Source organism: Colius striatus, chromosome 9 (genome assembly GCF_028858725.1).
Source record: "Colius striatus isolate bColStr4 chromosome 9, bColStr4.1.hap1, whole genome shotgun sequence".
Taxonomy (NCBI): Eukaryota; Metazoa; Chordata; class Aves; order Coliiformes; family Coliidae; genus Colius; species Colius striatus.
In genome coordinates, this window is record NC_084767.1 from 17393152 (window position 1) to 17417424 (window position 24273).

At 44.0% G+C, this 24273-nt stretch overlaps 1 protein-coding gene and 1 long non-coding RNA gene across 2 annotated transcripts; both read right to left on the minus strand.

Annotated features, from left to right (window-relative positions):
- Window positions 1–8196: 8196 nt before the first annotated feature.
- On the minus strand, window positions 8197–17240 carry UBE2B (ubiquitin conjugating enzyme E2 B). The gene is made up of 6 exons (XM_062002350.1): window positions 17093–17240; window positions 13492–13572; window positions 12746–12771; window positions 11716–11805; window positions 10255–10343; window positions 8197–9448 (listed from the first exon to the last, which is right to left on the minus strand). Exons 1-6 carry the CDS (start codon window positions 17134–17136, stop codon window positions 9320–9322), a joined length of 459 nt encoding a protein of 152 aa, XP_061858334.1. The 5' UTR covers window positions 17137–17240; the 3' UTR covers window positions 8197–9319.
- Window positions 17241–19165: 1925 nt separating this feature from the next.
- On the minus strand, window positions 19166–20387 carry LOC133626054 (uncharacterized). The gene is made up of 2 exons (XR_009819251.1): window positions 20301–20387; window positions 19166–20170 (listed from the first exon to the last, which is right to left on the minus strand). It is a non-coding gene; the product is annotated as an uncharacterized LOC133626054 (long non-coding RNA).
- Window positions 20388–24273: the final 3886 nt, after the last annotated feature.

The window sequence follows — 24273 nt, forward strand, 5'->3', positions numbered from 1 at the left end:
AAAGAACAAAATCAAGCAGCAATTGTACTTGTATAAGGTACTTGTAGTACCTTATGTGCTTTGAAGAATCCTTTGAGAAATACAGAACTGCATAAAAATAGAGGTGGAAATCATCTGGTCTGTGAAAACCGTACTGTGCAACCTGGGTTTGGAGCTGAAACACACACCCTGAGGACAATCTGGTGTCTTACTTCAGGTGTACACAACTCTGTAATCATATTTTTCAATGAAATGTATAACTTGCCAAGCTTATCTATTTATTTCTTACAACATTTGATAGTTGGTGGGCAACTAGTTGATGGGAGACCACTAGCCTTCTTGGCAGTAAGTTACGATTTTGTTATTTCCTCTCCTTCTGTGCCTGACTGTGTTCCCTGCCATCACCTGCCTTTTACTTGGGCTGAAAGCCCATTAAATAAAAACAACATGCCAGTTTTGTTTGTGTAGAGCCCGTAGTGTGTGAGTCTGAGACCCTGTAATAACTCCAAGACTAACATGTCAACAGATTACAATGTCATAAATTGTGGACCTGATTCCATCCTGCTTTAAAACACCAATAAATCACAATTTTACTTGAGGTATTGCTTATTTTGTTATGTATCTTTACAAGATACAGTTGCAACAAGTAGAACTCTGAGCTGTTTACAGCTTATTTCATGTTAACATAAAATCATGCACGCTCTCTAGACTGGTATATCTTTACAAAGAAGATGGCAAGCAATCCAGGTCACTCAAAGTACGACAACATTCAGATGTGTCTAGCCATAAATAGCAACCTCTAAAACAAGAATTTGCCTCTGGAGTCTTTTCAGCAAGCCCTTAAATAGAAAATATTTAAAGGGAGACCATGATAGTATAATTTCTCTTTGTTTGAGGCAAGGATGGAGTGAATGTGTCTTAAAGCAGTAAGAAAGAACAAGAGAAATCCCAGTGAGCCAAAATGAAGACTTCATTACAGACAAAATCCTCGGTCGGTTTAAATTAGTCACAAATCTGTTGACTTCAAGAGCCATGGATTTCATGACCCCAATCAAAAACAATTTTCAACATCATTATTGTACAATTTGAGGCCTTGATTTTCTCCTTTTCTGGAAATTACAAAGGATCTTCATACACAAGAGCTGCTGGGTCCAGACACGTCAGTCACAGAGCCCAGGCAGAGCACTGACTCGAAGCCACAGCTGGGGCTGGGGTCACCAGGGGCTTCCACTGACCCATTAAACAATATCCCAAACTTCAGAATGGAAAAACTTTTGAAAACTGAGCATACATGGCATTTCTTTGCATATTGGTATCCATTGGAATTGCACTGCTAACAAGTTAGTGTTTCAGTCAATTTAAGTTACAAAGTGCCCTCGAGAGTGGCTGGCACAAAGCCGGCAGCAGGGAGGCAGACACTGCCTGCCCAGGGCCCAGTCCTGCCCTCACTGACCTCTCCCAAGCAAGAGACGCAGCAGACTGAAATGCTCTCCTTGCATCCCAGTTTCCAGGGAGAGACCTTAGCAACGAGTGAAGTAAGGTGAGCTCTGCCTTTGCTTTGTGTGCTATCACCCTGTAACCACCACTTCCCTGCCCTTATCTACAAACACGGCAAGCCCAAAGTAGTTGAATCCCAACACAAAGACCTAGAATTTCTCCCCGTTTATTTCTTTATACAGAAGAGTAAGCGCATAAACAAAACTGAGAACAACAAATTAAGTTCTCGAGTCTACTCCCTTCTCCACTTAATAAAGGGTATGATTTGCTGCCACTTAATTCAATGGAAAAATTCCTTTAGGTCTCCATGGGAACAGCATTGGGTCTATAATACTTAACCATAAGCACCAAATTCTATAAGCTTTGGCATTGGCTGAAACTTTTTAGTGTCCTTTTAAAGATCTCTGCAGATAAAGAACTTCAGGCTCCAGAGTCAATAAAGTCAATGAAGCAGCTTTCACAGGCATCAAAAGTTCACTTTCAAACTTTTCTACCAAATAGTTACTGGAATTTGAGGAAAGCGAGCACAAAGAAAACACTGTAATAACCAACACAATGACCCTTTCAACAAGGAAAGCGAGCAGCCTTTTTAATGAAATTGGACTTAACGTACATTTGGACCAGACAGTGAAAGGAAATCTCTCACCAGCACATCACACAGGCCAATAATGTGTAAACAGCTAATAGCAAGAGCTGTGCAGTTCATAATTAATTCAAAAGAGATGGTGTTGCTGCCTTCTTCCCCGTTTTGGTCAGTCATTGAGGACAATTTGCCTCTCAGTCTGTGAAGAACCATATTTCAGAACTAAATCCTTCTATTCCCATCACAATAGCAATAACATGAGTAATAAAAATAACAGCATTTACATTTACTGGACATTGTGCTTGTGTGTCAGAATTATGGACAAACCCCTGAACTCATCATCTTCTCCTTGCACCCAAATAAACTTAAAAATGAACAGAAGGACACAAAATAAATCAAGAGTGATGATAACAAACAGTATTATTCAAAATTTGATGCCAAGACCGAGCAGTTCAAAGTTCAACTCGGCTTTGAAAAGAACATGGGTGTGTTCACTGATCTGTAGGCAAAGGTTCATCTAGGAGAAAAATTAGTGTGGGTCTCAGAAGCTTGGGGTGATTTTACTTTGACCAGCTAGCTCCTCAATGAGTCCATATTTAGGCTTCCTTTGTGCCCAAGCTGCTGGGGTGCAGTGGTGTTGCCGTGCAGGTACAGCCCCTGCTCGGCTGCAGGACCCTCGCCAGCTTTGTGGCTCCCTAGCTCAGCCTATGGTATGTGTACCAAATTGGCAGCTGTCAAAATGATTCAGCTTAGGAATGAATCAGACACGGCGGTTAGTGACCCAAACTGAAAAACAAGGAAAGAAACACAAGATCTTTTCAGTGACACAGGCTGAGGACTGATTACCCAGGGCTACAGGTGGAGGCTTGGGTAGGCAAAGTCTACCCACCTTCAAAGCTCAGCCTCTGCAGCAAGGTCTCCAATAAATCCATCAGCGCCATCACACCATAATACTGCCTTTATACTGCAGGTTGACCTGGCCCTGGCACGTGTGTAAGGCCAAAAATCATTTATTTTATGACATCACTGAATTCCTGACTCAAACATTCACATACAGGGATTTAAAAACACACTTTCTTGTACTAACATTTTAGTTAGCTTAGAAAATCCCACGCTTCTTGCTTTGACCACATCATAAAGGAAAAGGCTTCATTCTGGATGCAGAACAACATATGCCGTTGAGGAGCAGAGTGTTTACTTTCTGCCAGGGCACAGCATTCACACAGACCAGCTCAGAACCACGACCCTGACACAAGCATCAGGAACAGATTCACACAGTCATGGGGGCTGGGATGGTACCGTCAGTGGGATGGTACCAAATATCAAAGATACCTTGTCTTAAAAATCTTTATTTTCAGTGCAGAATCACGGGAGAATGACAAGAACCCTTTAGGGAATATTGCAATTTCCACAGCTAGTGATGTTAATTACAGTCATTATCAGAGAGACTCAGAAGTTCTGCCTATGTTTTGTTCTCTGCTCGCAGTCACTGGGATATCAGACGAACTCAAGGTGCAATAACAATGCTAAGCAAAAAACATCCCAAACCCTACACCCCATTTATTTTCAGTATTACTACCTAATTATATTAATAATCAACTCAAAAATCCCTTTCCTCTGCACGTACACACACATAATCCAAGGTGTTATTCTTTTCTAAAATGACAACTGCTATCCTTTGAAGGCACAGTAAAAGCAGAGAGGGACAGGGGTCTTAATGGCTTCTAGTCTTTGATGCTACACATTTTTCAGATTTAGCTCCTTTTTTCTTTGCCTCTTACACCATTCTTTCAATACGAAGAGATTTTTAAAGATGAACTGTGAAGAACCATGTTCAGCCCAACTGTCCGTGCTGGTACAGTAACACACAATTCTTTGGTCTCCTAGTTTCGGTTTGGTTTTACCCTCAAAGTTTTCATGAAATTAAAAAAAAAAATGTCTTCTACATCTCTCAACCCTCTGCTTAAAAAGGTCTCTGTGTGGCCCAAGGGCTGGATCCAAACAAGGGTTCGGAACTTGGAGAAGGGTTTTAGCTTGGAGAAGACTGATAGGTGACCTCATTAATGTTTAAAAATATGTAAAGGGCAGTTGTCAGGAGAATGGAGCAGGCTCTTCTCAATAGGACAAGGGGCAATGGGTACAGCTGGAACGTAAGAGATACAAGGAAGAATTTCTTCACTGTGAGGGTGACAGAGCACTGCAACGGGCTGCCCTGATGGGTCGTTGAGTCTCCTTCTCTGGGGACATTAAAAACCCCATCTGGATGAGTTCCTGTGTGACCTACTCTAGGTGACCTTCTCTGGCAGGGGTGTTAGACTAGATGATCTTTTGAGGCCCCTTCCAACCTTTAAGATTCTCTGATTTTGTAAGATTCTGTTTATGAGAGCAACTAGTACAACATTCAAGTAGACACCTGAAGAAGAAGTCAGGTGCCCTGAGAAGGATCTGTAAGACACGGCAAGCATAGGCAGCAGGCATCTGCCTGGAGTTGGGCAGCAGGACACAGGCTGTAGAGAAGAGGGCCTGGAATCCTGCATTGTCTACATGAGCCAAAGTCAGCAGAGGAGTAGGCACTATCCTGTTTTTCTACACTGACACAGCAGCCAGAGGCCGGAGTTTATTCCTTGCTTGAGGAAATTTGAACCCAAAGCTCTTCCTTTCCAGGGGAATACTCCAGTACTACAAGGGGACAGATTTATTCTGTGCTCTATTGAAACTCTTCTGTTAGAACAATTAACAAAATCAGAGTGAGAAAGCCAGATAATTGTTATATCTGGTGACTTAACAAATTAAAGGGAGTGCTGGAGCTGGGGCTGCTCACAAATGCACAGCAGCTCACTCATCTGGGGTCTCTGGTCACTCAGTTTCTCCTCATGGCCCAAGCAGGCTCTCACTCCATCCTACACCAGAGAGCTCCATCAGGAGAGGTGGAGAACATCACTTTGCCAACTCACACATCATGGCAGATTGTCTGTTGATTACATCTTTCCCCTTCCAAAAATCAACATGAAACAAATAAGACACAGTATTTGTCTGGGACAGCTTCCACAAACAGTAAAATGAAAACACCAGGTAGGGAGGTCTGGCCAGATGACAAGGCTCTTCCCCTCCTCAGTATTTTTATGTACATCAGCAGCTGCTCTCACGGGATCTTGACATGCTGAATACAAAGTATTTAACTGTCTGTCTACTTTATCCTACCTATTTTATTTTGAATAATGGAAGCCCACTGTAGCGATCAGGGAATCTCCCTTTTTCCTGTAAACTTATTAGGGATCTCTTAATCTCTAAATGTTTAAAGCTTTGTTTGTCTGACACATTGCATTAATTGACTATTAATATAAAACCTCCCACAAAGAAGTGTCAGATCTACCACCTCAAGCAGCGATTTCTTCACTTCCCATAGCCTAAGGCCTCGATTCTGCAATTAAACACATTTATCTGTACTACGGGGAAGAAGCCCAGTGGGACGACTCACACCAGTGAAGTTAATCACATTTCTGAAGATCTGAGTCCCGCTGCTCTGGCTTGGGACTTTATTTGGATGAGGCATCTTCAGGGAACCAAGATCTGAAGAAAGCAGCACCAGCAGTGGAGTGTTTGATGCTTCTTATGAATAGCATTAGTAAGATAAACTTGAAGGCAAAGGTGGTTTTGAAACTCTGCCTGGAGAATCACCAGAGTGGGCTCACACCTACAGCCCTGCCACCAGCTTCCTCTTGACCTCCAGAGAACTCCTGCAGATCTGGATGCTTTCCTCTGGCCATCTGTAAAAGCGGGTGAATGACATACATGTACAGCACATAATATCTATGATGAATAACTTAAAAATGTCTCCAAAGTGGTTTTAGAGCTTTATATAGAATCCCATGGAAAAAAAGTGATTATGAACTGTTGCATAGCAATTAATTGAAGCCCCACAAGAAGCCATAAAACCAAATTCTGTGTACTCATCAGTAGTTTCTTAATTAATTCCACTGTCCTAGCAAGCTTAGTTTATCCCATTTCCTAATTAACTTAAAAATCAAGCATCATGGTACACTACTGAAGAACTTAACTGTACCGTGAAGTTTATCATGTTCCTTTACCTGTCCTATGCTCTTGTGAATTGGTATACTTGAACTGTTTTGCCCTTACAAGTTCATCGGACTCCTGTCATCTGTAGCATAGAGGCAAAGAGCAGCACGTGCCCTCCGGCTGTGTGTAACCCATGCTGCTTGCCAACGGAAGCTCTCAGGACAACCAGCAGCACCGTGTGCCCGGGGCATTCTCACTTCTGAAGCTCGGGTGGGTGCTAACACCCGCGGGCCCAAGCAGCTCGAGGAGCGCTGGGGACACCCAGCCAGCGCCGACCTGCCTTCACAGGCAGCTCCTCCAAGGGCAGGCGAAGGCCGCCTGGCCGTGCCAACGTAGCTGCTGGCTGCCGGGGCGGAATGGGCTACCGCAGCCCTCACACCGTCTCCCTGGGGACTTCCTGGGGCTTAGGGGCTTCCCTCCGCAGGCAGCCGCAGCCGCTCGGCCTCGCACCGCTCTGCCCGTTTCACGCCTTCCGAAACCGCCGCCGGCCAGGCCGCACGGCCAGGCCCTCCCCTCGCCGCCGGCCCGGGGCACAGCCGCCCCGCCTGAGGCACGAAGCGCCGCACCACCCCGCGACCTGGCGCCTCGGAGCACCCGCAGCAGGCGGCGCCGCGGCCCCAAGCGGACCGCAGCGGCCCAACCGGGCCTGGCGCGGGGCGGCACGGAACGCCCTTGTGCCCGGGCGCGGCTGCGCGGCACCGCCCCCGCTCCGCCCCAGCAGAGGAGGTGCCGGGCGGCCGCGCCGGTCGAGGCGTTGCGTGCCCGCCGGCCCGGGGCCGAGGCGGCGAGGCCGCCCGAGGGGAAGGTGTCCGCCGCTGCCCTCGCAGCTCTCAGGCGGGACGCCTGTGCGCCGAGTCCCGCCTCGGAGCCGCTGGTTCCTCTGCACCGGCATCTACCCGCAGGTCACCGTCAAACCCTGAACTCGCACCAGCGGGCTCTGCTCACCGATTCCCCAGCATCACGCGTTAACGCGCTAAGGCCGGTCCTGCCGGGGAACGTCCCTCACCACTCACCGGCAATAATTACCTTTGTCGGTGGGACAGCAGGACACTTTCCACTCAGACTGCTACTCCCTGCACCTGCCAAATCCTGCCTACAGCAGAGGCTCGAGTGTGTGTGCCTGTGTGCCGCCGCTGCACTCCCAAGTTGGCAGCACTGATCACCAATTAAACCTCCTCCTGCTCCAACTGTGTTTCTCAGACATACACTGCCTCTCCATCCCAGATATGTAGTCTGTAATTAGGCTAACCTGGCTGTTCAGGACTAACCACACTAATGTGGGCTGCAGCGAATATCAAATCTCAATTCATGCACGTGTCAAAGATACAAAAATAAACGCTGAAAAAAAAGGAGCCTTTTTTTTTTTCTTAAAAACAAACAAAACACACCTTCAGTTTAGCTTAAGTCTTAGAAACAGGAAGGTTTTCCATATGGTATATGTGAACAAAACAACTTTGCACTGATGCTGCTTTAAGCCAGGTGACTCCCCTTTGCTTGTGCTCCTAAAATTCCATTACAGTCAGAAAACAAATTGGAGCCTTTGTGGTTTCTGTAATGATTAGACACAGAGTGAAGCATTTTTAAACACAATTAATTGTCTCAAGGAAAGCAAAGAGACTTCCCAAGATTGTAGCTTTGCACAGATGTTTCTAAGCCTCTGCACACCAACGACAGTTTTCCTGAAAGCTATCTCAGGCAGAAGAGTTTCGCTCCACAAGCTACACACAGAGAACAGTTGGACTAGTACTCTTACTGCAGTTTCAAAACTTAATAATGCTGCCACTATAAAATACAGAACAACTTTATGAGCCGGTGGCAGGTGGAAATGGATATTCCTGGTTCACTGCATTAATAGAGGCTAACTTTTAGTAGGGACTACTGCAAGTAAACAACATTTTATCTTCTAGCTGAACTAAACTTCAACTGCTTTTCAGGCAATACTGAGCTGTACTTTGAGAAGGGACTGGGGGGAGAGGTTAATACATACGTAATGCTGTCTGGAATTACAACAAAGGGATTACAATTTTCCTGCTGGGATTAAAAAAAAACCAAACACCTAATTCTTTACTGCAGTCATTGAGCCTGGTTTACAGAATATAGTGAGAAATCACATCAGCGTTCACACAAACAAACCAAATCTTCTTCAAAACTGGGAAAAATACTTGGAACCTCTGATACAGACACAAGACCTGACCACATGGTACACAGCCAAGTTTTAAAGCATAACCCCATTAAATCTACAGGCACGTTTTCTTCTGTTGGTGATTAACTTTTTCCCTACCCCCAAGGGAAACTAATGGGATACTTCTTTAATTATTAGAAGCTATTTAAAACTGTATGACAGTATCTGTATGTGAATATAGGACAGTTAGATGACAACATTTTACAATTTGGTAAAATACAATCTCCCCGAAAAATATGTTACTAGAATACATTATTGTCAAGTGTGGTTGGCCAGGTGCCACTGGCAACTCCGCTGCTGGTGTGAAGTAGGACCCTTAGCAAAGCAGTTCCCTCTGTTTCCCCCCATTTGTAAGTTGGTGTCCACTAATACTCCTCATACAACTGAGGACCCACAGAATCACGGTAACCTTTGGTGCAGAAGCAGAGATATCCAGTGAAGACAGTTACATCATGGATTAATGTTCCTGTTGGTAAAGTGCGTGGTATAATCGGCATGTGCCCAAAGGAAACACGGGCTGGAACTGAGCCCTTTGGAAGAGATATAGAGTGAGAGCAGAATGTCTTGCACTAAGGTTATGTATTTAACAGTTTTACATGAAATATTTATATATAAAAACTTTAAGTGCTTTTTCTCCAATTTAAAAATCTAAAGAATTTAAAAATAAGGCATTCAATATTTGAAAAAGTACAGATTTACAAAATGTGTATATTCTGTCATGAAAACTCCACACCAACATTATACACTTGGAAAAAAAAAATACAAACAGGATATATTACAAATTTATGTAGCAATAACTTAGTTCATACCATGCAATAAAAAGTACGTTAATCAAGATACACAAGCTTTTAAGTTTCCTAAACTGGAGGGCTTAATTCCATTTGCAAATGAGTTTTTATGCAAATTCTTAGAACTGTGGCACTTGAAATTTCTGGTAGCCTTTCTACTGAGGGTTAAATTGTACATCATGATTACAAGGATGGAGAGTAACAAAGCAGTTGTTACGAATCGTTCCAACTTTGTTCGACGATAGCTGAAACTCTTTTCTCGTATTCACGTTTGTTCTCCTGATAGAGCTGAGCTGCCTGACTGTTGGCTGGACTGTTTGGGTTAGGTTCGTCAAGCAGAGACTGTCAAAAAGAGGAAAACAAAACTTGAGGCAAACCAACACACTGTATATTAAGGGGAAAAAAAAAGTCAGAACTTTCAAATCAAATGTGTCTCAGGAGGGAGATACAACTCGAAAGAGCCCAACTGGAAAAAAAAACCCACACAAAACAATGAACCTCATGGTTAAGCATCCATAATTACACTATTGAACCTCAAATTAAATATTGTATAAGCAACTACACTTCCAGGTTCACGAGCCCAACAGAAACACAGTCATTTGTATCAGTTAGCAGTATGACACTAATTCATTGTTTGTTAATTCCACTACTGTTGTCACTCAGGACTAAAAAAGGGCTTAAGATGTTTCCTACAAAACTTTGCTGTAGAAGATTAAAACCAATCACATAGGATAAAAGAAAAATGTACATTTTTGCTGTGCCAGGCCAGTTCTACTTATTCGAAGTGAAGCAAGTTTCAGCAGTGTTGTCTCCTTGAGGCCTTCCTAGGGCAAGGCTTCATGAGAAAGGTCAGTTTTTCAAACACTAGGCACATTTCTACACTTGATGTCCTATCTTGACTAACAACAATTAAAGAAATCCAAACCAGTAACTCTTTTCCTGTTAAAAAGAATATCTAATGGCAGTTTTGTAGCTCAAAATTAGTAATTACATAGGTCAGCACCTTGGCCTTTATCTGATCTAAAAAGCTACTGCGTAGCTCACAAGCCTGTGGAATCCCCTTTGATATTGATACCCACTAGCCCTATCACCAAGCTGTGTCTGGACAAACAGCAACATAATTATTTGCTAAAAAGATGTAAAGTTACCTGAATTGAAGTTAAAATAGATGAAACATCATATGTTGGACTCCAGCGGTTCTGAAGAATATCTAAACATATGCTTCCATCCGCATAAACTGTAAATACAACAGAGGTATCATTTAGAAACAATCAGATTTTGGACCATTACATCCTGTTCAAGGCAGTTATTGTTCCAATTCAGCCCGTGCTTAAATTAATGCTCTGGGATAGAGGGAAGCAGTTATGTCTCACAGTCTTTTGTAGTTTGACACCTTGTATTTTGAAGGAGATATATTGCTAGAATTAATAGAACACTTCAGAGGGAAAGAAGGAAAGTCTATGGCATTAGCAGACTTGGCTTCTTGCTCCTCTTGCGTGACTGGACCCAGACACAGAAGCAAGGCCTTCCAGAGAGCAGCAAGCCATTTGCTAAGGGACTGGAATCTACCACACCAGCCTCAGATCTTACAGACATCCTATAGTCAAGAGTGGGAGTTCTTGCCCTGTTTTCACATAGTGTACACTTCCTCTAAGACATCTCCATGTGGAGGATAGAAAGTATGTGAAAGTGTTCCTGAAGTCCTACTTCTGTCTGGACACCTATCAGGAGTCTCAATGGAGCCTATATGAAACTGAGACCTGCCATTCAAACTCAAACACCCTTCTGGTTGCTCAGGCCAATAAATCCCAACAAGTTATACAGACCCCGTCAGAGGCACACTGGCCTGCCTATACGCAGGCAAGTGGCCAGACAGCACTGTCTAAAAAGTCACAGAACCAAAACCAAGGTCATCCTCTGTCCAAGAAGGGCTTGAATGCTGGAACAGGATTATACTTGAACCGTCTAATTGCATCTATACCGCCTGTGCTACAGAGGGGCTTGGAAAAGCAAAAGGCACAATTTGTGTTTTCAGCATGCAAGAATAACTGAACAAAACCTATCAATGTCCTGGAGCAGGAACCATAGCATTCTCGTAACGCTGCCCTCATCAGGGAGCTGGGGCCAGCCTCTTGCTCTGCACTCCCCTACAACTGTGCACTCTCACCTTCCTCCTTGTGTAAGCACTGGTTGGCACAGTGACCCAAACAAAGGCATAGGCTTGGCTGAAATCTCCCCAGACAGAAAAAGAGAAAGTTTGGCTGGATCAGTTCCTGCTCCAATGTGGCTGCACATTTGACACGGCTGTGAAACAAAAGGAGGCAGGAATCTGCACCCAGAATTGCCTCTTCAAGCCAACCTAAGTGCAGCTACTGCTCACAACACTCACGGGTTTTGCTGCTGAGGCTACATATTGACAAGAAAGAGACGGATAACTGCTTCTTACTAGCATCTTAACTCTCAATTCCTCATCAAGCATTGCTGTCCTAGATGCCTACTTAAGAGGTGGCAATGAAGAAAGATGGAAAGCTGTTGAGTTCTGGAGCTTTGCAGAATACATGATGTCACCATAATATTTAATGGATATTATGACAAAATTATTTACTCACCATTTGGATGGAACATTTTTGATAAAAACCTAACAGTTGGAGGCTTATTTGGATATTCTTCTGAAAATTCTATTACTAGTTTAAAAGTACCTGTGGAAACAAAGATAAATACAATCAGATAACTAACAACAACATAACATACACAACATCAGCTCATTTATGTCCTCCACGACCAATATTTCTTCTCACCATTATTTAAAAAAACACCACCAAGTCTGGTTTCTGTCCCTGTATTTCAAGTGACAATGAAACTACAGAAACTACTGTTAGTGACACTACTAAAACCTAGCAGCAGCAGCTCAGCAGAAGCTTGGAGACTCAACTGTTTGCAAGGAAAAGACAGCTGGATCCAACATCACTTATCCCACTGCCCTCCTTTTTTTCTGTGATCCAACACACTGGTTCCATGGACTTTGATGACTTTAAGGCGTTTCATTAAGGCAGCACCGTGGTGCCAGCAAAGAAACACTGGAATTTTATCATTGGCAATCTCAGTTCTGGAGCTCATGACTGATTCAGTGAAAACCTTTATTACGGATCAGTGAATAAATCACTAACTCCTCCAACCCAACACAGAGGAAAAACCCATCTGCTGTCGATTACTGCCATAATACTATCATTATTAAACTCATTATTCCTCATATGCCTAAGGGACGTTCATTACACACCAACTTTCATGTTTGTGTACAAATTCAGTACTCCCTCCTCCCCCTTGCTGAGTTCTATATTCAGAACAATTGAAGATTTTTCACCTGTTCCTTATTAGAGAACAGACATGAATCAAACATGCTGCAAAGATGAAACCAGAAAAGCACTCTGTCTTGTTGAGCTCATCTAGAGAGATGTGAAAACACATCTGGCAGCGTCAGAATAACTTCCCCTACCCGAAACTTTACTGCATATGTATAAACAAGTCTTGACATAAGCTTTGCTATATACAGATAACACTTATTATTCTTTCACAGCAAAACAACAACAATACTGGCAATATTTATAAGGGTGACAGAAGATACAAAAATCAGAGGCTTACCATCTTCAAAAGGTGTCCCTTCTGGCCTGAAAGGTTTTAAAAACAAACTTCAGTTAAAAAAAAAAAAGGATATAATTATCAAGTTCTAAACGGGCACAATATTAATTTTTATCTTCTTCTTCATCTGCCCCAAGATACAGGTAGAGGCAACAAATATTTAGAGAAGCTTTGTCATATCTAAGACACTTTTCCATGGCCAATCTGCCAGTCAAGATACCCGCTTTATCACATCGACTCAAACAATGCAAACACCATTCACGTGACTAGATCGGACTGAATGAGCACATTAGTAGCCAGCATACCTCAGTTCTACCAAAGGATACTGAGGCAGTTCCTGTTCTGTAGGACACGTAATGTAACTTCCTGGACAGAACCAGTACCTCATTCTACCAGGAATCAATCCAATCACTGTTTATACAGCTGGATTTAACGGCCAAGAATATGTGGCTCGTACTGTAAAGAGGAAGCCTGCTTTTTCATTACCCACCTCCTGCACAGCCTAACCTATTTATTAAGCCATATGCAAGCTTTATTCAACACAAAAGATGAACAAATTTTAATTTTTTTCTCTACTACGTATTCTATATGATCCCTGAAAACCAATTCTCACCGCAACAGCACACCTTCTCATTTCTCTTAGTTTCCTGACTTTATGTACATAAAAGAAGAGTTCCAAAAACAAACCTCAGGTTTTGTTATATTTAGCTCTTTGATATAGAATTTTATAGTAAATCAAAAACTCTTACCCAAATATAACTGCATTCCATTGCATTATATTATTCTCAGACGGTGCACCACTGACACCCACAGGAGGGTCTTCTTGCAATCTAAGAATTACAAAGATAGAACAACAAGCTTTATATAAAACAAAATGCTTCCACCTGCAAGTAGATTTTAACAGTAATAGCCAGACTTTTGTCAATATTTTCTTACTCCAAATCAGAGCATACCCAAAGCATTACATATAGTTTATGAATACTCCAAAAGACAAACCTACAAGATGACGCACATCAAGATTTTCTCAGTGTGCTACACCAACACACTGCAACGGCCCAGCAGGTTAGATTGCTTTGCTCCCTGCAGACTCATTAACTCTTAAGAATAACTTAAAGCTGGATTTACAGTACTCCACAGTGAACTAAGAAAAAGCAATTTCTGCTGTCTGCCACAATGAAGAGGACACGCTGCAGCCACAAAGAGCTGAAAGCCAGCCAGTGACACTTAACACAGTACATTCACTGAGACCAAGTGCAAGGGACTGGCAGCAGTTTTTTCTGCATTCCCAGATCCACGTGCACAATGTGGCTAAATTTGGTCTAAGCCTATTATGACTGGCAAGTTGATTGCTTCAAAAGGGAACACGGGGAAAACATGCGTACTGCTCCCTCTTCCCAGTTCAACACATGTGTTTATCTCTAAAGTAACCATGGAAGCATTTAAATTCTTTTTAGTTCTTTAATCCTTGGACTAGGTAGGGAAAAGCATGTTACTGAAAGCCACATTAACTTAAGACCAGACAGAATGTAACACAATCAAAGAACAGGGTACAGACACAGAAGGATGGGCAGAAGGAGAGTATACATACCAATGTTTCTGCTTAAGGATCACCTAAGACCCTAAACAATGTAAAGCAGCAGGCTCAACTGTCTGATGAGCCTGTTCAAACTCCTTCAGTGACAGCTCCTGCTCACCCTCCCCATTCAGTCTCCTGAGTTGTACAAGAATAAACAAACTGCAGTGACTGCCCTTGCTTCCAAAGCAACTCTTCAGTGTTCACATGCTGTTTGTCCACATTACAGTACACTGTTGAGAGCAAGCTGACACCACAAGCCCTGCAGACCAAGGGATGAATCTGAACCAAACATCAGTGTATAAATGTAGATATATTCAGGGCTGCAAGTACATCCTCCTGCATATGCACTGACTGAGCATGGGATACAGCTGCCCACATCTGTGGATGCTGGGCAGTAGTCTTGCCCAGAAGAAGGGCTCACTCCGTTCACAGCTCAGATCTCCTCTGAAGTCCATGTTTACATCCCTGCTCTCCCAGTACATGCAGTTCAGGCAGCTTAGTATCAACAGCATACAACACTTACTATTTTGGGCAGGAGAGCAGGAACGGGACTTCTTCCTATGTGACAGCCAGGCTGCATGCCAACAGTAATGCCTGAGCATTCAGACTGACAAATGCTGCTGAGGGGTGGCTTTGGTTTTTAGATCAATTTAGAAGCTCATGTGCACCCTGCTGTCAGAGGATCTAACTACAGCAAGGTTGTGGCAAGGACTGGAAACCAGAGTGATCCAAGAAAACCCACGAAATCTTTAACAGCAAGTGAAAGTGTAGTATTTGTAAGCTCTTTTTAGGAGCAAAAGATTTTAAAAAATAAATAATTCACTTATTTTTCCTATTGGTTTAGTCAAACAAATTAGAAGAGATATAAAATCTATTGACAATCACAGTACGCAAAAGGAGTTTATATTTAACAAAATGAATCAGAGATCACAGCACATGGTCTGCTTTTTCAGTATGAGGTAAAAGTAAACCAGGGCTAAATAAACACATAACCTATGGCAGGAAAGAGAAAAGTTAAAAAGTGACATGAAAAAGTCACCCAAGTTTTGAGATATAAAAGTAGTCAGATATTTGATAGATAAATTTTATTTACATTGAGTTGATTTGGTTATACTTTTCCACAGCTTTAATGTCTTCTCTCTACCTTAAGTTTCAAAATTATTAAACCACTCATTCTAAAATTATAAAATCATTAAAAATGTCTGATTACAATCCTGAAAAATTACTTAGCTCCTCATCCTGAAAAAAACATTAAAAAAATCACTGATTCATATAATCTGTGTAACCAAACACAATAAAAAAAAGACTGAACATCCTGATTTGAACAGGAATCAAGCAGCACCCACTTAGCAAACACGAACACCCAAACAAAATGAGAGGTGGGTGCCACGTCTCAAATAAAAAACCAAACCAAAACAGCCTTTTGCCACAGTAACTTTACATGTGGTCACACAAAGCAACTACAATATGTGTCAACTGTTTGCTGAGGTATTTTCAGGTACTGGTATAAAATAGCTAGGCTAAAAAAAGAGACACTATCAAAGCTGACTCACCTCCGATAACTTCTGAGGGACACCAGCCCAGAGATATCACATGACATGCTGCAAAGTTGACCAAAGAAATCCCCACCGTGTTCCACACTCTGTTACAAGTGTGTTTACATGTCAGACTGGAAATAAATTATTCTAGAGTTTGTGGTTCAGTCATTAACATTTAAAAGAACACAACTAATAACTGCTTATTCCACAGTCTGTATGTATCATACTAAAGATTCCTTGCGATTGAAAACATTAGACAAAGCAGCACGCACATAGAAACATTAAAGGGCATCTTGCTTTTTTACTACATATAGACAAATCGTGTTTGCTAACTCTTCGTGCTTCCTTTTTAGTTGTCCGACTCGAATTGTACTTATTTTCAGAGACCATCTGCCCAACAGCCTCAAACGCATTCGAAGGCCCGGTCTGTTCAGAACCCGAGCCGAACACCTTTGGTATCCAAAAACCTAGTGAACGAAAAGTGGAGGCGAGGGCCAGCTCCGCACCGCTGGCCCCTGCAGAGGCAAGGGCACTTGAGAGAGACGCGCACCCTCCCGCCTCGCTAACCCCCACCACACCGCCCCAGCCCTCCGGCCGGGTGCCACTCCCGGGACGCCACTCCGACCGGGCCCTTCCCACGCGGCGAGGAGGCGGGGGCCTGTTTTGGAGGCGCCGCTTCAACTTTTATCCTCAGACGCCCCCAGCCGTCGGCGCACGGGCGAGGCGGCCGGGGCGCCCAGCACGAACAAAGCCGGCCCTGCCCGGCAGGACCCCTCGCTCCCCGCCGGCAGGCACGGGGGCGGCCTCCCCGGACGATCCCCGGCTACACTTCCCACGGCCGCTGCCCCGAGGTGGGGAACGGGCGATGCCGCGGGCTCGGAGCGCGCCCCTGCCGCGCCGCCCCCATCGGGGAGGACCCGGGGGACGGAGGCTCGACGCCAGCCCCCGTCCCCAGCACAAAGGAGCGGGACTGAAGGGACAGCTCGGGACGCTCAACCTGCTGTGGCTCCCCGCGGTGCCCCTGCCCGCGGGCACGGCCCCCTCCCCTCGCCGGGACGGCCCGGCGGTGCCACTGCGAGCTCCGGCCCCGCAAACAGCCGGGTCAGGCCCACGGCCGGACGGTTCTGGCCAGGCAGCGACGGCGCTCCCTCCGCTGGCAGGCCGGCCCCGGGCCCGGCCCGGGTGCCCGCTCCCCGCATCGCGGCCGGCGACAGCGCCGGGGGGGTTCTCACTCACCTCTTGAAATCGCGCATCAGCCTGCGCCGCGCCGGGGTGGACATGATCGCCGCGGGAAAAAGAGTGCGCGGCCGCGGCGCCGCCTCCCTCCGCCGCCTGCACAAACAACTCGCAATGGCGTCTCCCTCCGCGGGGGGCGGGCCGCGCCGCTGGGCCGGCCGACGTCGCGGGCGGCGGGGGGGTGAGGTGGGGCGGGGCTGGGGCGCGGCCCGGCCCACAGCAGCGCGGGGGAGGCGGCGGCGCTCGCCTCTGAGTCCGCAGGGCCCCGCGCTGCGCTCCTGAAGGGTTTTAGCTGCGGAGAGACAGAGAGTTCGGGTGAGGAACCTTGAACTTGAAGTGACTGGAGGAGCCAGGCTGCTCTCTAGACGGGGAAGCGGGGCGGGGCTGAGGGAGGGAAGAGCTGGTTTGAACTGCGTGACGACATACGAGGGAATTGATGCCGTCAAAAATCGTTTTAGAAAAATATTCCTGCCCACTTGGCTTCTGCTCTGAAGGACCGTAGTAAGGAAGCAATGTGGGGTTTTTTTGTCTTAATCTCATTTAATCCTATCACTCCCTCAGGCTGGAGCTGATGTGTTTGAAGTCATGACCTCATTCTTAAGTAGAGCTGTGGAAACTGGCCTCAGAACTTGAGTCTGTGATTGCCTGTGCGTCCTTCCCTTTCTTTCAGACGATTTTAAGGAGGTCAAAGCATCACAAGACTCCTAATGAAGTGACAGAAATAAAACCTGTCTCTGGCTGCCCACATGCTCGAGGAGCCACCCAGGGCTTAGTGCGGCACAGAGCTCTGGCTGCTTTTTTGCCAGAGCCTGTGGTGTGGCAGCTCCACCTGACAAGGGTAGTTTAGACACAGGCTGACCTGAGCGCTCACCCACCTCAGGATTTCACTCTGCAAGGACTCATGCTCTGACCACATTTTAACCCCACATCCCACCTCAGTGAAAATATTCAGGAAGTCGTTTAAAGGCCTGACACTTGAGGAACCATCATTCCCTAACCACCAAAATATGATTCCCCACTCCAGTGGAAGTGGCTTATGCCAAGCAATCCTCTCTTCTGGATCCTCCTCCTCACACCACGTGGACATTTGGATTTTACACCCCACCGGTGTTCCTCCGGCTTCATGCAGTTTACTGAGCTCCAGCTCATTTGTAAGGGAGAAGGCAGACTGTAAAACACAAGTGCAAGCTGAGACCTGTATAAATAATTAATGTCAGTTTAACACATTCATTATTTCACCATTAACTGCTGGTAAGAGCATCTCCAGCCCCAGGGGAAGCTCTCCACCGTTACAAGCTCGAGTCACTCTTGACACCCCCAGCTCAGAGCACCCTTCATGGCAACAGCCACCACCTGCAAAACCCTAAACAAGAGTGACATCTGAAGCCCTTTGTTGTTTCCACTTGCCTTGGGAACTTTTTCAATGTCTCAACAGCAATGATATTTCTTCTTCACCGACTCCACCAGTGTAGAGTATATGGACTTCAGTTAATGGCACATTTTTCTTTTTAACTACCACACAGGTAGTTTTACCAAGAAAACAAAAGCTTTCTCTTTTTTTCCTCTGAAAAACCCACTGCAACATCTGCTGTGTTAATTGTGCAGCCCATGTAGGTTTTGAATTGAAGTTAACTATATCCCCAACTAGCTACAATAAAATCAGTCTGACTCTAATGACGAGAGCTAAGGTGGTTTAATATGTCTCAAAATGAAATCTGCACTAACCACTTCAGATTTATATCTGCTGATAATTATTTCCAGTACTTCCCCGCTTGATGAATTTAAATGCATCACTGTCATTACTGTTTAATTTCACTATAGGCAGTTTAGTTTAAACATTTTCAATTTGTCATACACTTCTAACCCACTGACTTCCAGAAGCAAGTGAAAGCAACAATTTCAGAACTTTTCACTTGGTATCTTGACAGTTGTTTGGGGTTTGGTTTTTTTTTCTTGCACAACTATTAGAACTATCCACTCCAACGGTGTTTCAAAAGCCTGGATAAAACCCTTACGCAGCGTGCAGTCTGGAACACAAATAATAATAATAAACACAAATAATAAACTTCAACCTCAGTTTTTAACAATTTTATTGTAATTTTAAAAAATATAATAGTGGTTTACATTAAATAAAAAGATGTCAGTTTTTGTGTATTACTCTTGAGTAAACACTACATATTTGTGTAGCATTTTGGAAACTCAGAACATCTCTAAGGTAACTGTCCTACCATGAGAAGCTTGAGAAGTAACAGTGAAAGCAAACGTTTTTCTCTGTTTCTTAAATCAATCCACCTTCCTAATAACTTCTCTTTTTTTCTAGGTCGCTCTCTCAGGCTGCAGTGTCCCTCTTGGAAGAGTTATTTATATGCACAGCAGCCAAGCCCAAGATTACAAAATTAAGGAAATTAACATGTCAAGTCACCTGTTAGAAACTGGTTTTGTTCCTATTCATTGCAATGGCTGCTGAGGAGCAGCACGGCGAAACTCTGCCATGCCAGATGCCACGCTGTGCTGTTCTGAACTCCAGGTGAGATCATCCTCCTTCTCCAAGCACTCAGGAACAAAGACCCCTCCAGGTCATGTAGTAAAGAAATGATTGATTTCCTCACCCTTAGTGCCAATAAGTAAACAAGCAAGTGGGGACACAGCAAAGAGAATCAAGGGGTTTAATCCATGGAGCAGCCTCTGACCCCCCACATCTTATTGATTTGAGTGTTACTTCAATGTAACTTAATTTCCAGCCCGTCTTCCAGAGTCCCAGCCCCCTGTGTGCCTCTTGCTTCAAGTTTTCAAGAAGAATACCAGGCTCAGCGACAGACAAAATCCCTGTATGGACCTGTCCTCTTCTTTTGACAAGAAAGTACTGGTGACTCCTCTCTGACTGTATTTCAGTGAAATACTCTTACCTTCATAAGGCCATACAACCCACAGGAATGATAAGCACGACAGAACGCCAGAGCCACCACACCTGCCTCTGCACCAAAGCGGCTGGCCGGACCGTTATTTAACACTCGTTTTAAGTGACGACACTTCTCCACAGGCTCACTGCAGTCATCTGCTTCAGGATTTTTCAAGAATCTAAAGGAATTACCTCGAAATTTGTTTGGGGTTTTTTCGCAAAGACCCGAGCAGGGAGATGGCAATTCTGCCTCTGGCGGCACCAGTTACCCCTTCCACCAGCCCGGCTCTGCTGAGTACCCACCGTTACCTGAGGCCACGACCCGGGGAGGCGCAAAGCACGCTGAAGCAGCCGCCGCCGCTGAGGGGAGCGCGGCTCCGCCAATCCACGGCCTCCGGGGCTGAACACGCACAAGCACAGCCCCGCCCGGCCGTGCGCCTGACGCTACAGCACCGCCCCCCGCCCATTGCCATGGCTGAGGGCGGTCCCCAGGCGCGCCCCATTGTGGCTCGGCGCACGGAGCGGTGGTGTTCGGAAGGGTGTAACTCCGGAGCAGCCGTCAGTCCAAGGCCGCGGCGAGAAGCGGGTGCTGGGAGGCCGGCCCTCCGCAGCGCCTCTCGGCCCCGAGCCCGCCGCGCTTCTGGCGGGGCCGGCCCTCAGGCGGAGGCCGTTACCTGTCGTCAGAACAGTGCGGCAAGGCAGATGGCCGGGCCGTGCCCGCGCACACTGCTCGCACTTTTTTCTGTAAGAGGGGACTGATTATTTTTTATTTTTATTTCCACATTTTAAATGGCACGTGTTTACAGGTGGGGTATGGGAATGTCTCTTATCAATGTGTATGAGCATGAAGCTGATTCATGTCCGTCTCTATACAATTCATATAATTCATGTCTGTCCCTATATAATGTCAAAAACAGCTGGACGAAGGTACTGGGAGCTTTGAAGTCTCACAGAAACCTTTAGGGTAGTGTATGCTGCTGTCTGCAGGTGTTACACCTTGAAACATTAAATATATCTTTGAAGAACTGTATGTGCCTCAAATTAATGAAAACAACATGAAACAACATTAAATGGTACAAGGTCTGTGAAAACATGGGAGGAGTAGTTAAGGAGCAGCAATGAAGTGCAAGTATTAGGGACAGGTAGTGACCATTAAAAATGGATGAGAAATCAGAAAAAGTCTTTAACACAACCACACTGGGATGTCCAGTTTCAACAGATTAGCAGCTTTAAATGTGTAAAACATGGGTGAAATGGCTTGAAAATTAGGCTCACATCATTGCCAGGGTATGTGGTGACTTGCAAGATGCTTTGTGCAGAAAATGGCGTGAAAAAAACACATTTCTAAAATACTTTGCTGCCAAAATAAAAAGAGCGTATAAAGTGAATTTAAAATTTGAAGACAAAGTTTGGAAAATATTCTGGAAAAAGCAGGCCTGGTTTACACTACTAAATGGAAGAGCATGTGTGAGTTCTGGTGAGTTAACAGTTATCCTGCCTGAGTGTTGCTGTTGGTACTTCTAGACCAGAGCTCTTGCCTGTACTCAGTGCAGGAGAGGGAAAGCAGAACTGACTGAAAGGCTTCCCCTCCAATTTCTGCAATTCAAAGGTCAGCCTTGCAGCTCACTCTGTGTTCTGCCCCAGCTTCCCCAGGTGGCCTTTTTTTTTGTCACCTGTGGCTTACCCCACTCTGCTTTGGCTCTCTTCCCAGGATCCTCAGTGCACACTGGCCACAAAAGGAGAGGTACATTTCTTATTTCAGTTCTGCACTGTCCTTAAACAAAAGAGGGATTATCTTTAAGTAATTCCTTACAAATACATTTCAGCATTATTACAGTGCAGTGGGGAGATGTCTCCTTGGTAGAATTTGAGTTTAGACCTATAGCCATGAAAGATCTGTAAGAATTTTAGTGTGGACAAAGGCTGTGTTTTTCTCTGAGCCAGAGATCCCAGCTCCCTCTGATTTAATTGAACTTCTGAAAAGTATAGAAACAGTAACTTGTATTTGAGGGATTCTTACATTTATGCTGTATATTCAGCCCATTTTCAGTCTTTGCAGTTACTGAATGTTTTAAAATTTCATGCTTATCAATTTTTAATTAGGCATAACAGTACATTTTGCTATATGGGTCCCTTAATTTCTCTCAAAGTTAGGGTATGCGGAGACCTTACCTCTAAATGCAGACCGATGTCCTGCCTCTTGGTGGTGTTAAGGAGATGTGGTACCACAGAGAGTATAGCTCTCAGTTTAAAAAGATATGCTGATTAAAATGACAGGTACTTTTGTACTGAGTTAAAACTAGCTTTGGTTTTAACCTAAAGTTGCTTCAAAATCTCTACAGATAGTAATGTAAAAATTAAATGGTAAATGGACCTCAGTGTGAAAAAGCATGTTCTAAATGTGATTCTTTTAACATACGCATGATCAATAGATATGTGAAACACGTTCAAGAGGATATTTTTAAGCTAATACAAATAATTGCTCATTTCTTTGCTGTATTCCTGGCTTAGCACTATTAGTTCAAAGCCTGAATAGTGGAGGAAGGCTGATGGAGAACAAGCAAAGACTTTTAGTGTATTTTCAATGTCAATCTTTAATTAGGCAAATTATAGGCCTTGTTATTAGCTTTTAAAAGAGGAAATCCATATGAATTGAAATAAAAAGCCACAGTAGAAAGTGCTTTTCTTCTTCTACCAGCAGTTATTTCATCATAAGAATATTCTCAACCTGATTAATCTATTTAGGCAGAAAAAATACTTGGTGTTTAAATTAAGTTGACCCTCCAGCACTACTTCTGTGAACTGGAGAACAAAAGGCTTAAAAATACCTTTTCTAGTTACTGTAAGCAATCCAGTACCTTCACAACAGTAATGTAGGAACTGATGGTAAATAAAATGTTACCACTTACAGATTACACTTTTTCTTTGTTTGTAGTGTTTTTTCATGCAGATATTGAAAGTGGTAATTCTTTGATGAGAAAAAACCCTTTTGTTTCATAGTTTAGGACTTTGTCTTTCTCTTTTGTGCTGCCTCATTTCTTACAATCTTTTCTGATTTGTGGTGCTGTTGATGGGTGGTGCGCTGTGCAGAAAGCTGTAGGCAGAAATCCTGTGCTCTTCTGCTCATCACCTCCAAGCAGTTGCTAATTGTAGTAGTATAAGGACAGTGAGGACTTTGGGAAATGAGGGCACTGCGTGCCTTGCAGAGTCAATTCTGAAGTAGGGTTTTTTTCAGTCCATGCTTTCATGCCTAGAGAACCTGCTTCATATTAAACTGTTTCAAAGGGGTTTTTTTGTGGTTTCCCCTTCCTTTTTATTTTTCTTTCCTTTGTTCTACAACAAGATCTCAAACCTGAGAATATTTTGTTAACACAAAGTGTAATTATTAAACTGTGTTATTTTGGTTTTGCTTAAACATTAGCTACCCTTGGTGATGTTTACAGAGATTACAAAGATAGTTACATATCCAGGGCTTTTGAATTAGGTTTTAAAAACTTCACATATGGAAAATATGTGTTTAATTGGGTTTTCTTTTCAGAGGGTGTATGGGATCCATAATTCAGCTACTATAGAGGAAGCAGTCTCCCTCCCACCCATGAACTTCTGCATACAATGCAACATGAGCAAAAGGGAAAGAATATAAAAGCTAAATCAAAAGGGAGGGTATATAATGTGTCTCCATATAATATTACACCCTGGTTGTAGTTTCAGTGAAAGCAGTGCAAGGTTTATGTTTGAATACAGCATTGTTATTGTATAAGCCACACAGATCATAATTTCTTTTTATAAATCTCCAGAAGACAGTAACCTCAGTTATTCCTAGGTTATCTGTGCCCAATTGCCCTGTGGATGGTTTTCCATAATGTCCATATCATGAATGTGCAACAGTGTTGGTACTGAGCCTCTATAATGATCCATGACAAGGGTCGTTGAAGATCCCTCATGAGCAGGGCAAACGAAGATGCCATAGAACTGAGGAAGAAAAGATGTGGACCTTGAGAGACAGTAATTCCAAAGTGTTAGAGGTTTTCCATGTGTAATTAATTCCCAGTAAAGATTTTATTTTATATTTTATAAAATTCTGTTATGTCCACTTACTATTGTGACATTATGTTGAGGAGGGTTGGAATCGTGGAGAGCAGTGGTAACTCCTGTCTGTATGCTCTCATTCATGCTGTTAGATATTGATTACTAATATTCTGAGTAATAACAATAACAGTACACTGCAGTAGTTATTCTGGTAATGTTGAACTATAAACATGGAGGTAAATGGCTTTTTAAC

Bases quoted from the DNA above. Each gene is read 5' to 3' on its own strand.
- UBE2B (XM_062002350.1), bottom strand. From the start codon at position 17,136: ATGTCCACCCCGGCGCGGCGCAGGCTGATGCGCGATTTCAAGAG. The intron at 13,573-17,092 runs GTGAGTGAGAAC...TGTAATTCTTAG, and splicing joins CTGATGCGCGATTTCAAGAG to ATTGCAAGAAGACCCTCCTG. The intron at 12,772-13,491 runs GTAAGAGTTTTT...AAAACCTTTCAG, and splicing joins TGGAATGCAGTTATATTTGG to GCCAGAAGGGACACCTTTTG.